Raw genomic sequence first — 12684 nt, forward strand, 5'->3', positions numbered from 1 at the left:
TTCTTTGACAACCAATGTTAGACAATCCCGACAAAACACACGAAACACGAGACGTTTGACTTTGCAGCTCCCTTTCCCAAGGCATTGCTTTCGCTGTATGTTTTGATTAGTTGTGTTCAATGGCCTGTTGTGTCTCCCCTTTACCACAGCGGTTAAAGAGTACGTCAATCCTTGCCAACCGAGTCCCTGTGGTCCCAACAGCCAATGTCGAGAGGTTAATGGACAGGCGGTCTGCTCGTGTCTACCCACTTATGTCGGCTCTCCTCCGGGATGTCGCCCTGAGTGTGTGGTGAGCTCCGAATGTGCCTTAGATAAGGCATGTGTCAACCAGAAATGTGTTGATCCGTGCCCTGGAACATGCGGAACCAATGCTAGGTGCAACGTCAATAATCACAGTCCCATTTGCTCATGTCAGTCGGGATACACAGGCGATCCGTTCACGAGATGTTACCCCATACCACGTAAGCGCCCCTTTCTCTATACTCAAGCCGTAGACTCTTCCATCCCCAGCCCTACTGTATCGTTGTTCTTTTCTACAACAGCTCCGGTACAAGATACACCAATCGTTGTGAGGAACCCTTGCGTTCCGTCTCCGTGCGGTCCTAACTCGCAGTGTCGTGATGTAAACGGCTCTCCTTCATGTTCATGCTTGATCAACTACATTGGATCTCCGCCAAATTGTCGCCCCGAGTGCTCAATTAACGCGGAATGTCCGAGCAATCAGGCGTGCATGAACGAGAAGTGTCGAGACCCTTGTCCGGGATCGTGTGGCATCAATGCCAGATGTAATGTGATCAACCATACTCCCATTTGTACGTGCGAGGAAGGATACACTGGAGATCCTTTCACAAGTTGTCGACCCATGCCTCCGCCACGTAAGAATCTCCTCGCTTTCCTCTCGCTCTCAGACCTCTGCATAACGAATCCCTTCTTCAACAGCGCCTGAGCCCGTCAATGATGATCCATGCAATCCTTCGCCCTGTGGCGCAAATGCGCAATGCCAGAACGGTATTTGCACATGTTTGCCAGAGTACCAAGGCGATCCGTACCGAGGCTGCAGGCCAGAGTGCGTATTGAACTCGGACTGCGCTCGAGATAGGGCCTGTATTCGCAGCAAGTGTGTAGATCCTTGTCCGGGCACTTGCGGTCAAGATGCATTGTGCGAAGTGATCAATCACATTCCTATGTGCCGATGTCCGGATGGAATGGCCGGAAACGCATTTGTGCAGTGTCGGCCGCAACAAGCTCCGGCTGTGACCAATCCATGCAGTCCATCGCCCTGCGGCCCTAATAGCCAGTGTCGCGAAATCAATGGACAAGCCGTGTGCTCCTGTGTCCCAGGATACATTGGAAGCCCTCCGACATGTCGTCCGGAATGCGTTGTGAGTGCTGAGTGTCCTCAGACTCAAGCGTGTACCAACCAGAAATGTAGGGATCCATGTCTTGGAACATGTGGAGTAGGAGCCAGATGCTCGGTTGTGAATCATAATCCAATTTGCAGCTGCCCGGAAAGATACACGGGCGATCCATTCGTACGCTGTCAGCCAATGAGTATGTTTCTCGATCATATCACTCTGCGCTTGTTTTGGTTCGCGATCGCTTACGATCACTCTCTCTCTCTTGTCATTCTTCATCACTTTCAGTCGAGCCTCCAGTACAAATGACCCCAACCAACCCTTGCCAACCTTCTCCTTGTGGACCAAATGCACAATGCCGTGCAGTAGGTGATTCGCCGTCTTGTACATGTATAGAGGGCATGATAGGTGCTCCACCCAATTGCCGTCCGGAATGTGTCAGCAACTCTGATTGCTCGAACAACTTGGCGTGCATACGACAAAAGTGTCAAGATCCTTGTCCAGGTGCCTGTGGGGCCAACGCGGAATGTAGGGTTGTCAGCCACACACCTATGTGCATTTGTGCCGTCGCATATACTGGAGATCCTTTCACACAATGCGTGCCTTTCCAACAAGATACGCCCAAAGATCAAACGACCCCTTGCCTACCCAACCCATGTGGAGCCAACGCTCAATGTAGGGAACAAAACGGTGCCGGATCATGTACATGTATTGAGGACCACTTTGGAAATCCCTACGAAGGATGTCGTCCAGAATGTGTGCTCAACTCGGACTGCCCATCGAACAGGGCTTGTGTTAGGAATAAATGTCAAGATCCTTGTCCAGGCACTTGTGGTCAGAACGCTGACTGCCAGGTCGTGAATCACCTGCCCTCGTGTACCTGTTTCCCTGGATACGAAGGAGATCCATTCAGATATTGTAACATCCAACAGAGAGAACGTAAGAAACCCATCTTCGCATACTTTGCCTGTTGCGTGCTTGACACCTCGCTTCACTCGACCAAGCTTAGTTCGACAAATCGCTGTTCACTGCTGACCCGCACCTCTTCTTTGACAACCAATGTTAGACAATCCCGACAAAACACACGAAACACGAGACGTTTGACTTTGCAGCTCCCTTTCCCATGGCATTGCTTTCGCTGTATGTTTTGATTAGTTGTGTTCAATGGCCTGTTGTGTCTCCCCTTCACCACAGCGGTAAAAGAGTACGTCAATCCTTGCCAACCGAGTCCCTGTGGTCCCAACAGCCAATGTCGAGAGGTTAATGGACAGGCGGTCTGCTCGTGTCTACCCACTTATGTCGGCTCTCCTCCGGGATGTCGCCCTGAGTGTGTGGTGAGCTCCGAATGTGCCTTAGATAAGGCATGTGTCAACCAGAAATGTGTTGATCCGTGCCCTGGAACATGCGGAACCAATGCTAGGTGCAACGTCAATAATCACAGTCCCATTTGCTCATGTCAGTCGGGATACACAGGCGATCCGTTCACGAGATGTTACCCCATACCACGTAAGCGCCCCTTTCTCTATACTCAAGCCGTAGACTCTTCCATCCCCAGCCCTACTGTATCGTTGTTCTTTTCTACAACAGCTCCGGTACAAGATACACCAATCGTTGTGAGGAACCCTTGCGTTCCGTCTCCGTGCGGTCCTAACTCGCAGTGTCGTGATGTAAACGGCTCTCCTTCATGTTCATGCTTGATCAACTACATTGGATCTCCGCCAAATTGTCGCCCCGAGTGCTCAATTAACGCGGAATGTCCGAGCAATCAGGCGTGCATGAACGAGAAGTGTCGAGACCCTTGTCCGGGATCGTGTGGCATCAATGCCAGATGTAATGTGATCAACCATACTCCCATTTGTACGTGCGAGGAAGGATACACTGGAGATCCTTTCACAAGTTGTCGACCCATGCCTCCGCCACGTAAGAATCTCCTCGCTTTCCTCTCGCTCTCAGACCTCTGCATAACGAATCCCTTCTTCAACAGCGCCTGAGCCCGTCAATGATGATCCATGCAATCCTTCGCCCTGTGGCGCAAATGCGCAATGCCAGAACGGTATTTGCACATGTTTGCCAGAGTACCAAGGCGATCCGTACCGAGGCTGCAGGCCAGAGTGCGTATTGAACTCGGACTGCGCTCGAGATAGGGCCTGTATTCGCAGCAAGTGTGTAGATCCTTGTCCGGGCACTTGCGGTCAAGATGCATTGTGCGAAGTGATCAATCACATTCCTATGTGCCGATGTCCGGATGGAATGGCCGGAAACGCATTTGTGCAGTGTCGGCCGCAACAAGCTCCGGCTGTGACCAATCCATGCAGTCCATCGCCCTGCGGCCCTAATAGCCAGTGTCGCGAAATCAATGGACAAGCCGTGTGCTCCTGTGTCCCAGGATACATTGGAAGCCCTCCAATGTGTAGACCAGAATGTACTGGAAGTTCAGAATGTTTATTGTCCCAAGCTTGCATCAATTTCAAGTGCGCAGATCCTTGCCCTGGTAGCTGCGGATTTTCGGCTCGATGTACAACGGTTAACCACAACCCTATTTGCACCTGTCCTCCAAAGATGACCGGAGATCCATTTACCAGATGTTATGAGATCGGTAAATTTTGCCTTTAGTTACGGATGTCAGTTCTTGCTTACGAAGTCGATTGTTTTTCTTATTATAGCCGAAAAATCACCTCCTCTGAATATACCTGCCGATCCATGCCATCCGTCACCTTGCGGTCCAAATGCACTCTGTGTTAATGCAAACGGTGTTCCGTCATGTAGTTGTCAACCGGAAATGTTGGGTTCACCACCAAATTGCCGACCAGAATGCACTAGCAATTCGGACTGTTCCCGTGTTCGGGCATGCGTAAGGGAAAAATGTGTTGATCCTTGCCTGAACGCGTGTGGCACAGATGCCAAATGTCACGTTTCATTGCATGTAGCGAACTGTTTCTGTCCCGACGGTTACGAAGGGGATCCGTTCCGCATTTGTACATTAAAAAGTGAGTGTTAATCCTTTGCTATAGCGTGTATGTTTATGTATATATATATTTCTGTGATATCATAATTTATGTACCTAGTTGTTTCATATCCACTCTAGCCTGTATGCACTGATGAATCTTATGCATGCCTAATTCTTCAACTTTCATTTATACGTTACAGTGACCACACCGCCACCACAGGCTGAACCGAGAGACCCATGCTATCCATCGCCATGCGGTGTCAATGCACGGTGCCGTCCAGCAAATGGCGGAACGGCAGTATGCGAATGTATTGAGAACTATTTCGGAAATCCATACGAAACCTGCCGTCCCGAGTGCGTTGGCAATGGTGACTGTCAAAAGTCGCTGGCGTGCATTAACAACCGCTGCAAGGATCCATGTCCTGGGGTATGTGGCAGAAATGCGGAGTGTACGGTAGTTAATCACACACCCGTATGTTCATGTCCAGAAGGCATGAAGGGCAACGCTTTTGAACAATGTCTACGCGCCGAAGGTAGGTTGAAAATATAACGATTGAAACGCAATGTAGTTGCAACTGATGCTAATTGTACTGCATCTTTCCATACAGTTCCTCCGCCACCATCTGACCCTTGTTATCCGTCGCCTTGCGGACAAAATACTGTTTGTCGTGTGTCGAACGGCAATGCGATATGTGAATGTTTGCCTGAGTTTAGAGGAAGTCCTTTCGGACGGGGTTGCTACCCAGAATGCGTGATTAATAGCGACTGTCCAAGAGATAGAACGTGCGTCAACAAAAAGTGCGTCGATCCGTGTCCCGGGGTGTGTGGGTACAGAGCTGAGTGTCACGCTATCAACAACAGTCCGGTTTGCTCGTGTCCGCGAAACATGATCGGTGATCCATTTGTTGAGTGCAAGGTGGCACCTCCAAAAGATCCGTGCAATCCATCGCCATGTCGTACCAACGGAATATGTCGCGTGGTTGGTGATCGTGCCGAATGTCAGTATCCGGAGTGCATTATCAACTCAGACTGCTCAACAAACCGTGCCTGTTACAACCAAAGATGTCAGGATCCTTGCATCGGCGCTTGCGGTATAAATGCTTTGTGCAGTGTGATCAATCACTCGCCCGTGTGCTCCTGCCCGGCACGACATGCAGGTTCACCATTCGTTCAGTGCATGGCACAACGTGACGAACCGCTACAGCCGCAGCCGGAATGTACGAACGACAACCAGTGCACAAACGACAAGGCATGCATTAACGAGCAGTGTCAGAATCCGTGCACGATAGGCACAGGACTTTGCACACAGAATGCCGAATGCCGCGTACAGTTCCACCGTGCGATCTGTGCCTGTCGCGAAGGTTACACGGGCAACGCACAGCTAGCGTGCTACGAGATTGGATGCCGCAGCGATAGCGACTGCCCAGTGACAGAAGCATGCGTTAACAAGAACTGTATCGATCCATGTCGCCACACGCAGTGCGGTCGGAATGCGTACTGCAAGTCTGACTACAACCACAATGCACGTTGCCACTGTACGGACGGGTATCGAGGAAATCCATTGGTCGGTTGTACGCGTCCAGAATGCACCACCAATGACGAGTGCCCGTACCATCAATCGTGTCAGAACGAGCAATGCCGCGACCCGTGCAACTGTGCGCCAAATGCTCAGTGCCGAGTGGACAATCATCAGGCCAACTGCCGATGCCCACCAGGATATACAGGAGATCCACTATTTTCATGCGAAAAAAGTATGCATCATATCGGTTAACGCAGCACACAATTGTGCTGTATTATAATGCAATTATAATTCAATGTCCTCAATGTTACTTTTTCAGTCCCTGTGCGAGATCCGGCACAATGTACCATGGATGCGGATTGTTCAAGCAAGCTTGCCTGCTTCGGAGGTGTGTGCAAGAACCCGTGTGTAGAAACGAAACCTTGCGCAGAGCATGCAGTATGTACAGTGCAGGACACCTTACCACTTCGCACAATGTACTGCGTGTGCGAGGAGGGATACGCGGGTGATGCTGAAAGACAATGCTTGCCAGGTAAATTCGGTAGATTCGTGCGAAGCTGTCCAACTACCATATTGCTTCTCTTCAGCAGTTCCTGTAGCAACGCATTATTTCCAAGCTTTAACCTTTTCCTTCTTTCTGGCTTTCAGACAATAGTATAATGTTTCTTTCTCATTTTTAGCTGTTATGATGCTTCTACATTTTCCTTTTTCATTACACCCTGTATCTGCTATATCAAACAATACCCGTCCCTAGCCAACGCTTCGTAGTGTGCATGTCAATTGCAACGCTTGATGTGCTTTCATTAATGGCTGTTTATTTCATCGATATCCTACAGTGTCCAAAGACGAACCTGGATGCTACAGCGATGTTGAGTGTGCACCGACCGAATCTTGTCGAGCGAGAACGTGTGTTGACGTGTGCAGCAACTACAACCCTTGCGCACCCACGGCAGAATGTTTGGCGCAAAGCCATAAGGCCATCTGCTCCTGTCCCGTCGGTACGGTCGGTGATCCATTCCAGAACTGCTACAAGCCACCAGTGGTGTCGCCGGAATGCGTTGTCGATGCCGATTGCTCATCCAGCATGGCCTGCGTCAACGAACGTTGTCAGGATCCATGCGCCGGAAGCAACCCCTGCGGAGGCAATGCTGAATGTCGCGCCATCTACCATCGGCCACACTGTACGTGTCCCATCGGCTGGGGTGGAGATCCAAAAACACAATGCTATAAGCGTAAGTATTGAACAATATCACACCACTAATGATGTGCATGTGACCGGTACTATACCAATAATGCCAAATATGTCTAATTTATTACAGCGGAATGTAAAACCGATACGGAATGTCCATTTGATAAGGCCTGCTTCAATGAAAAATGTATCAGCCCATGTACGTACGGTGCGACACAGTGTGGACGGGGTGCAAATTGTGTGGCGCAAAGCCACCGTGCCGTGTGCATCTGTCCGCCAGGCACGCAAGGAAACCCGTTCGTATCGTGCGTCACTGGTATGTGTCAGTACAACGAAGATTGCGCTGAGCACGAAGCTTGCGACCGGCTGAATCGCGTGTGCCGTCCGGTATGCGACGACGAAACGTGCGCTCGTACAGCGACCTGCGTGGCGAAGAATCATCAGGCGAGCTGTGAGTGTGCGCCCGGAATGCGTGGCAATCCGTACGTCGAGTGCTTGCGCGATGAGCCGGAACCGGAATGTCGCATGGACAGTGAATGTGCTTCGCAGCAGGCATGCATACGGAACCGGTGCGTCAATCCCTGCACGGAGCTTACGCCCTGCACGAACCAGCAGGTGTGCAGTGTAATCGACACACTGCCACTGCGCACAATCATCTGCGCCTGCCAGACGGACATGCTGATGGACCGTTCCGGAAGCTGCAAGCCGATTGTGATAGACGAGTGCCGCGTGGACAACGATTGCGCTGACACCGAGCGATGCCTGCGTGGTCAATGCATTACAGCGTGCAAAGCGGATCCGTGCGGTATAAACGCGCAATGCACGTCCGCCAATCACCGGGCGCAGTGCACATGTTCGCCGGGATACGTGGGAAACGCTCACATCGAGTGTCTGCCAGAACCACGCGTTATAACACCCAAGGAGTGTGTCGTTGACGATGATTGTTCCGATGATCGGTCGTGCTTCAACGACCGGTGCGTCAACCCGTGCGTTAACGATGCTTGCGGTCGGGGTGCGCTGTGCCGCACGAACAAACATAAGGCGGTGTGCAACTGTCCGGCAGGATATACGATGGATGGCAATGGAAACTGTATACCACGTAAGTGTAATGGGTTGGGTGGTGCGTGCAAAGCACCCGCATTCGTCTTGACACCTAAAACAATCCTTCTTTCTGCACAATTTCAGCTGCTGGAGATCTTCCACGGTGTCGATCAAATTCGGACTGTACGCGGAGCGAAACGTGCGTGAATGAAATCTGCGCCAATCCATGCAACTGTGGCCAGAACGCGGATTGCTTTGTGAAGGACCACTACCCGGTGTGTAGCTGTCGGCCGGGTTATTCCGGTAACGCCCAAACGGGTTGCTACAAGCTCGAGTGCCAGAGTGACAACGACTGCACGAACGACAAACAGTGCACGAACGGGGCGTGTGTCGATCCCTGCCTGTATCAGAATCCTTGCGCACTGAACGCGGAATGTTACGGCGATAGACATCGGGCCGCATGTCGTTGTTTGCCAGGGCTGGAGGGCAATCCCTTCGAGCGCTGCAGACGCGTGGAATGCCACTACGATGGTGAATGTCCGCAAACGCTCGCATGCCAGCGGGAGCAGTGTGTGGATCCGTGTGCAAACTCGCCGTGCGCCCAGAACGCGCAATGCTTCGTGATTAACCATCTGGCCCAGTGCAAGTGTCCCGAGCACATGCCGGAAGGTAACCCATATTCGTTCTGCCGACCGCGTGCCGTGGAACGTGACGAGTGCCGCGTGGATGGAGATTGTCCGAGCCGTCTGGCTTGCATCGCAAATCGTTGCGTTAATCCGTGCGATGAACTGAAACCATGTGCTGCGTCAGCACTGTGCACTGTGCAGGACTCCGTCCCAGTGCGCACGATGGTTTGCAAGTGTCCGGCGATGCATGTGCCGGATAGCGCTGGGGAATGCAAGCGTGTCGTGCTGCAAACGCCGGTTGGCGTTTGCACGACAGATTCCGAATGTCCGGAACGGGAGGCCTGCATCAACCGACTGTGCCGCGACCCATGCAGTTGTGGCACGAACGCGATCTGTTCGATTAAGAACCACCGGGCGGTGTGTTCGTGTGAGGATGGCTACGAGGGCAATCCGAATATCGCGTGTCGTGCGATTGGTTGCCGGGTCGATTCGGAGTGCGAGACGAGCAAGGCATGCGTTAACGGAAACTGCGTCAACCCGTGTCTCGACCATGACCCGTGCGGTGTTGGGGCCGAATGCTTCGGACGTGCGAATCGGGCTGAATGTCGCTGTCTGAGCGGTTACCGAGGCAATCCGTTGGTGCAATGCAACGTGGTTGAGTGTCGCAGCAACAACGACTGTCCCGACGACAAGCAGTGTCGTAACTCGCAATGCGTCAATCCGTGCATCTACGAGAACTCATGCTCGGCACGGGCGGAATGTCGGGCGCATAATCATCTGGTCGTCTGTCGTTGCCCGGTTGGGCTGGTGGGTAACCCTTACGTGGACTGCCGGCCGGAAATCGTCCCGGAATGTCAGTACGATACAGACTGTCCGTCACATTTGGCCTGCATTGACAACAAGTGCACGGAGCCTTGCAACGCACTGACACCGTGTAATCAACCGGCCCGTTGTGAGGTGGTACCCTCAGCGCCGGTCCGCACAATGTTGTGCACCTGCCCAGATGGGTACGTCAGCAGTGGTAGCGGTACTTGCAAACCAGTGGTGAAGGCAGGCTGCATATCCGACTCCGATTGCTCTAGCGATACAGCGTGCATCAACAGTATCTGTCGCGATCCGTGCAACTGTGGACCAAACGCGGAGTGCCGCGTTAAGGACCACAAACCGGTCTGCTCCTGCGCACAGGGTTATGACGGTGATCCAGAGACGCAGTGTATCAAGATCGAGTGTCGCTCCGACAATGACTGTTCTGGACAGCACACGTGCTACAACCGCCAGTGCGTGCCGGCATGCTCGATGGAGAGCTGTGGTACGCAGGCTGAATGCATAGGTGTTAACCATCGTGCCGTATGCGAGTGTGTGCCGGGTTACGAGGGCAATCCCAAAGTGGCCTGCAAGCTGATCGGCTGTCGGCGTGATTCCGAGTGCCCCCTGGACAAGGCATGCATCAATGGGAAATGCGAGAATCCGTGCGAACTGCAGGCAGTGTGTGCACAGAACGAGCAGTGTCAGGTGTACCAACACCGGCCCGAATGTGCCTGTCCACCGCCGTTCGAGACCGATCCATTGCAAGGCTGTGTGCTGCGTGACGATCGTTGCATGACGGACGGCGAATGTCCGTCGCAGACGGCCTGCATACAGGGCGAATGCGTGAACCCGTGCAACGTGACGGAACCGTGTGGTGTGAACTCCATCTGCAAGGTACTGGACACGTTGCCAGTGCGCACCATGATATGCGAATGTCTCCCTGGATATCAAGGCAATGCAGCGATACAATGCGACAAAAGTAAGTGTTCGAGCTGTTGATGAACTATTCGGAGTGTTCAATCATGTTGCTAATGTGAATGGTTCTCTTTTCTATTTTCCAACAGTGGCGTTATGTCCAACGGATCGTGGATTCGTGCGTAACTCGAACGGGGAATGTGTCTGCCCACCAGGTTACGGACTGTCACTGTACGACGATTGCCAACCATGCCGGGAAGAGGATGGACTCAAGGTGGACGAAACGGGACGGTGCGTTTGTGCCCTTGAACGGGGTCTGATCATCGACGAGCGTGGGCGCTGTATTTGTCCAATCGAGTACGGCTATCGGTTGACTAGCCGGGGTGAGTGTGTTCGCAGTGAGAAGCCGGAGTGCGAACGGGATGAGCACTGTGCCGATTGGCGATACTGCAATCTTGATTCGAAGACATGCGATGATCCATGCCAGAGGAAAGTATGTGGCACCAACGCACTGTGCAATGCAACGAACCACCAAGCGGTGTGCCAGTGCATTACGGGATACACCGGAAATCCAGAGGAACATTGCAGTAAGTAGCATTTGGTGGTTGATAATTCCGCCTCTGTTTGCGCGGTATGCAGTACTCACCGGTCCTATCCCATTGCAGATCAAACGACAAACTTCCGGACGGACTTCCCGCAGCCAGAAATGGTAGTAACGTGTCAGGCTGATGGTGTTCAGGTCGTTATCGATCTCGCTGAATCGAACTTCAACGGGGTGCTATACGTGAAAGGTCACAGCAAGGATGAGGAATGTCGCCGTGTTGTGAATTTGGCCGGTGACACATCGTCAGCTCGCACGCAAATATTCAAGGTACACTTCGGTAGCTGCGGTCTGATACACGTGAATGGCATCGCCAGCTTTGTGCTGGTAATACAGAAGCACCCGAAGCTGGTGACGTATAAGGCTCAGGCGTACCACATCAAATGTGTGTACCAAACGGGCGAACAGAATGTCACGCTTGGGTTCAACGTGCAGATGCTGACGACGGCCGGAACGATCGCAAACACCGGACCGCCGCCGACCTGTGCCATGCGCATAGTGGCGTTCAACGGTGAGGAAATCAATTCGGCCGAAATCGGAGACAACTTGCGACTGCAGGTGGAAGTACAACCAGCAAGTAAGTGTGGCTTTGATGTGCATCAATCGCACGACACGCACCCTAATGGACTAATGGAACTTGTTTTGTTCTTTCGCAGCAATCTATGGTGGGTTTGCTCGCAGCTGCGTTGCCAAAACCATGGAGGAAAGTGTCGAGAACGAATACATCGTCACGGATGAAGACGGTTGCGCTACCGATCCGTCGATATTCGGCGACTGGGAGTACAACGCGGAAACAAACAGCCTGCTGGCGAGCTTTAACGCGTTCAAGTTCCCCTCGAGCGACAACATCCGCTTCCAGTGCAACATTCGGGTCTGCTTCGGCAAATGCCAACCGGTCAATTGCCATGGAGCGAATGCGTACGGTAAACGGCGTCGGCGTCGCGAGGCCCTTGGCATCGATATGATGCGCACGATCGAAGTGGTGTACAACCGTACTCGGCGTGCTGCTGACGAGACCGCCCTAGCGACGGATGATTCTCTTGGCGTCGAAGGTACGCTGCGAGAGGAAATTACGATTCAATCGAATGCGATATTGACGCTAGAGAAGCGCGAGGAACGATCGTTTGACTCAAACAATAGTGAGTATGATGGGAAAGTTGCTTACAATGTTAATCATTCATTAAACTAACCGTACTTAAATGTACCTTCTACTTACGTCACAGTCACACCGGCGGCACAGCGAGTGGAGGACATTTGTGTGTCGATGATTGGACTTATCCTGGCGTTGGTTATTACGGCCCTGCTAGCCTTGGTGGCCGTTGCTGTTGCCGTGTCTTGCTGGCTAATGGCCTATCGCAGAAGACCAACCATAACGGGACCATTGCCACATCCACCCGAATTCCCCAACCCACTCTTTGCGCACCACGAACCATCGGAACCGTCACATCATGATTTCATGGGATAAAATAGTAGTAATTACGTGCGAAACGGTAGACGAAAGCTACGAAAACAACACAAATATCGAACTATGACTAACCGAAACGAAAAAAAAAAAACAACACAAAGAAAATGTAAAGAATTACTATAATACGGCTGCACATCGATCACTAATCCAAGATTAGGTGTAGTTGTTAACATTCATTAAACGAGCAGTAATTGTAGACGAACCTGTAAGAGTTTCCCC

At 52.1% G+C, this 12684-nt stretch overlaps 1 protein-coding gene across 1 annotated transcript in view; it reads left to right on the top strand.

The window, feature by feature from the left end:
- The window catches only part of LOC128712564 (uncharacterized), a 93904-nt gene extending 81439 nt beyond the window's left edge, over nucleotides 1–12465 (top strand). Inside the window, 18 exon segments of the mRNA XM_053807457.1 lie at nucleotides 150–461; nucleotides 543–875; nucleotides 940–1551; nucleotides 1644–2294; nucleotides 2550–2861; nucleotides 2943–3275; nucleotides 3340–3951; nucleotides 4019–4342; nucleotides 4503–4835; nucleotides 4911–6053; nucleotides 6141–6353; nucleotides 6658–7053; nucleotides 7141–8109; nucleotides 8196–10463; nucleotides 10549–10986; nucleotides 11065–11577; nucleotides 11657–12139; nucleotides 12224–12465. Coding sequence (XP_053663432.1) covers nucleotides 150–461; nucleotides 543–875; nucleotides 940–1551; nucleotides 1644–2294; nucleotides 2550–2861; nucleotides 2943–3275; nucleotides 3340–3951; nucleotides 4019–4342; nucleotides 4503–4835; nucleotides 4911–6053; nucleotides 6141–6353; nucleotides 6658–7053; nucleotides 7141–8109; nucleotides 8196–10463; nucleotides 10549–10986; nucleotides 11065–11577; nucleotides 11657–12139; nucleotides 12224–12465 — 10487 coding nt within the window.
- Nucleotides 12466–12684: the final 219 nt, after the last annotated feature.

The sequence above is a fragment of the Anopheles marshallii genome, chromosome 3 (genome assembly GCF_943734725.1).
Source record: "Anopheles marshallii chromosome 3, idAnoMarsDA_429_01, whole genome shotgun sequence".
NCBI lineage: Eukaryota > Metazoa > Arthropoda > Insecta > Diptera > Culicidae > Anopheles > Anopheles marshallii.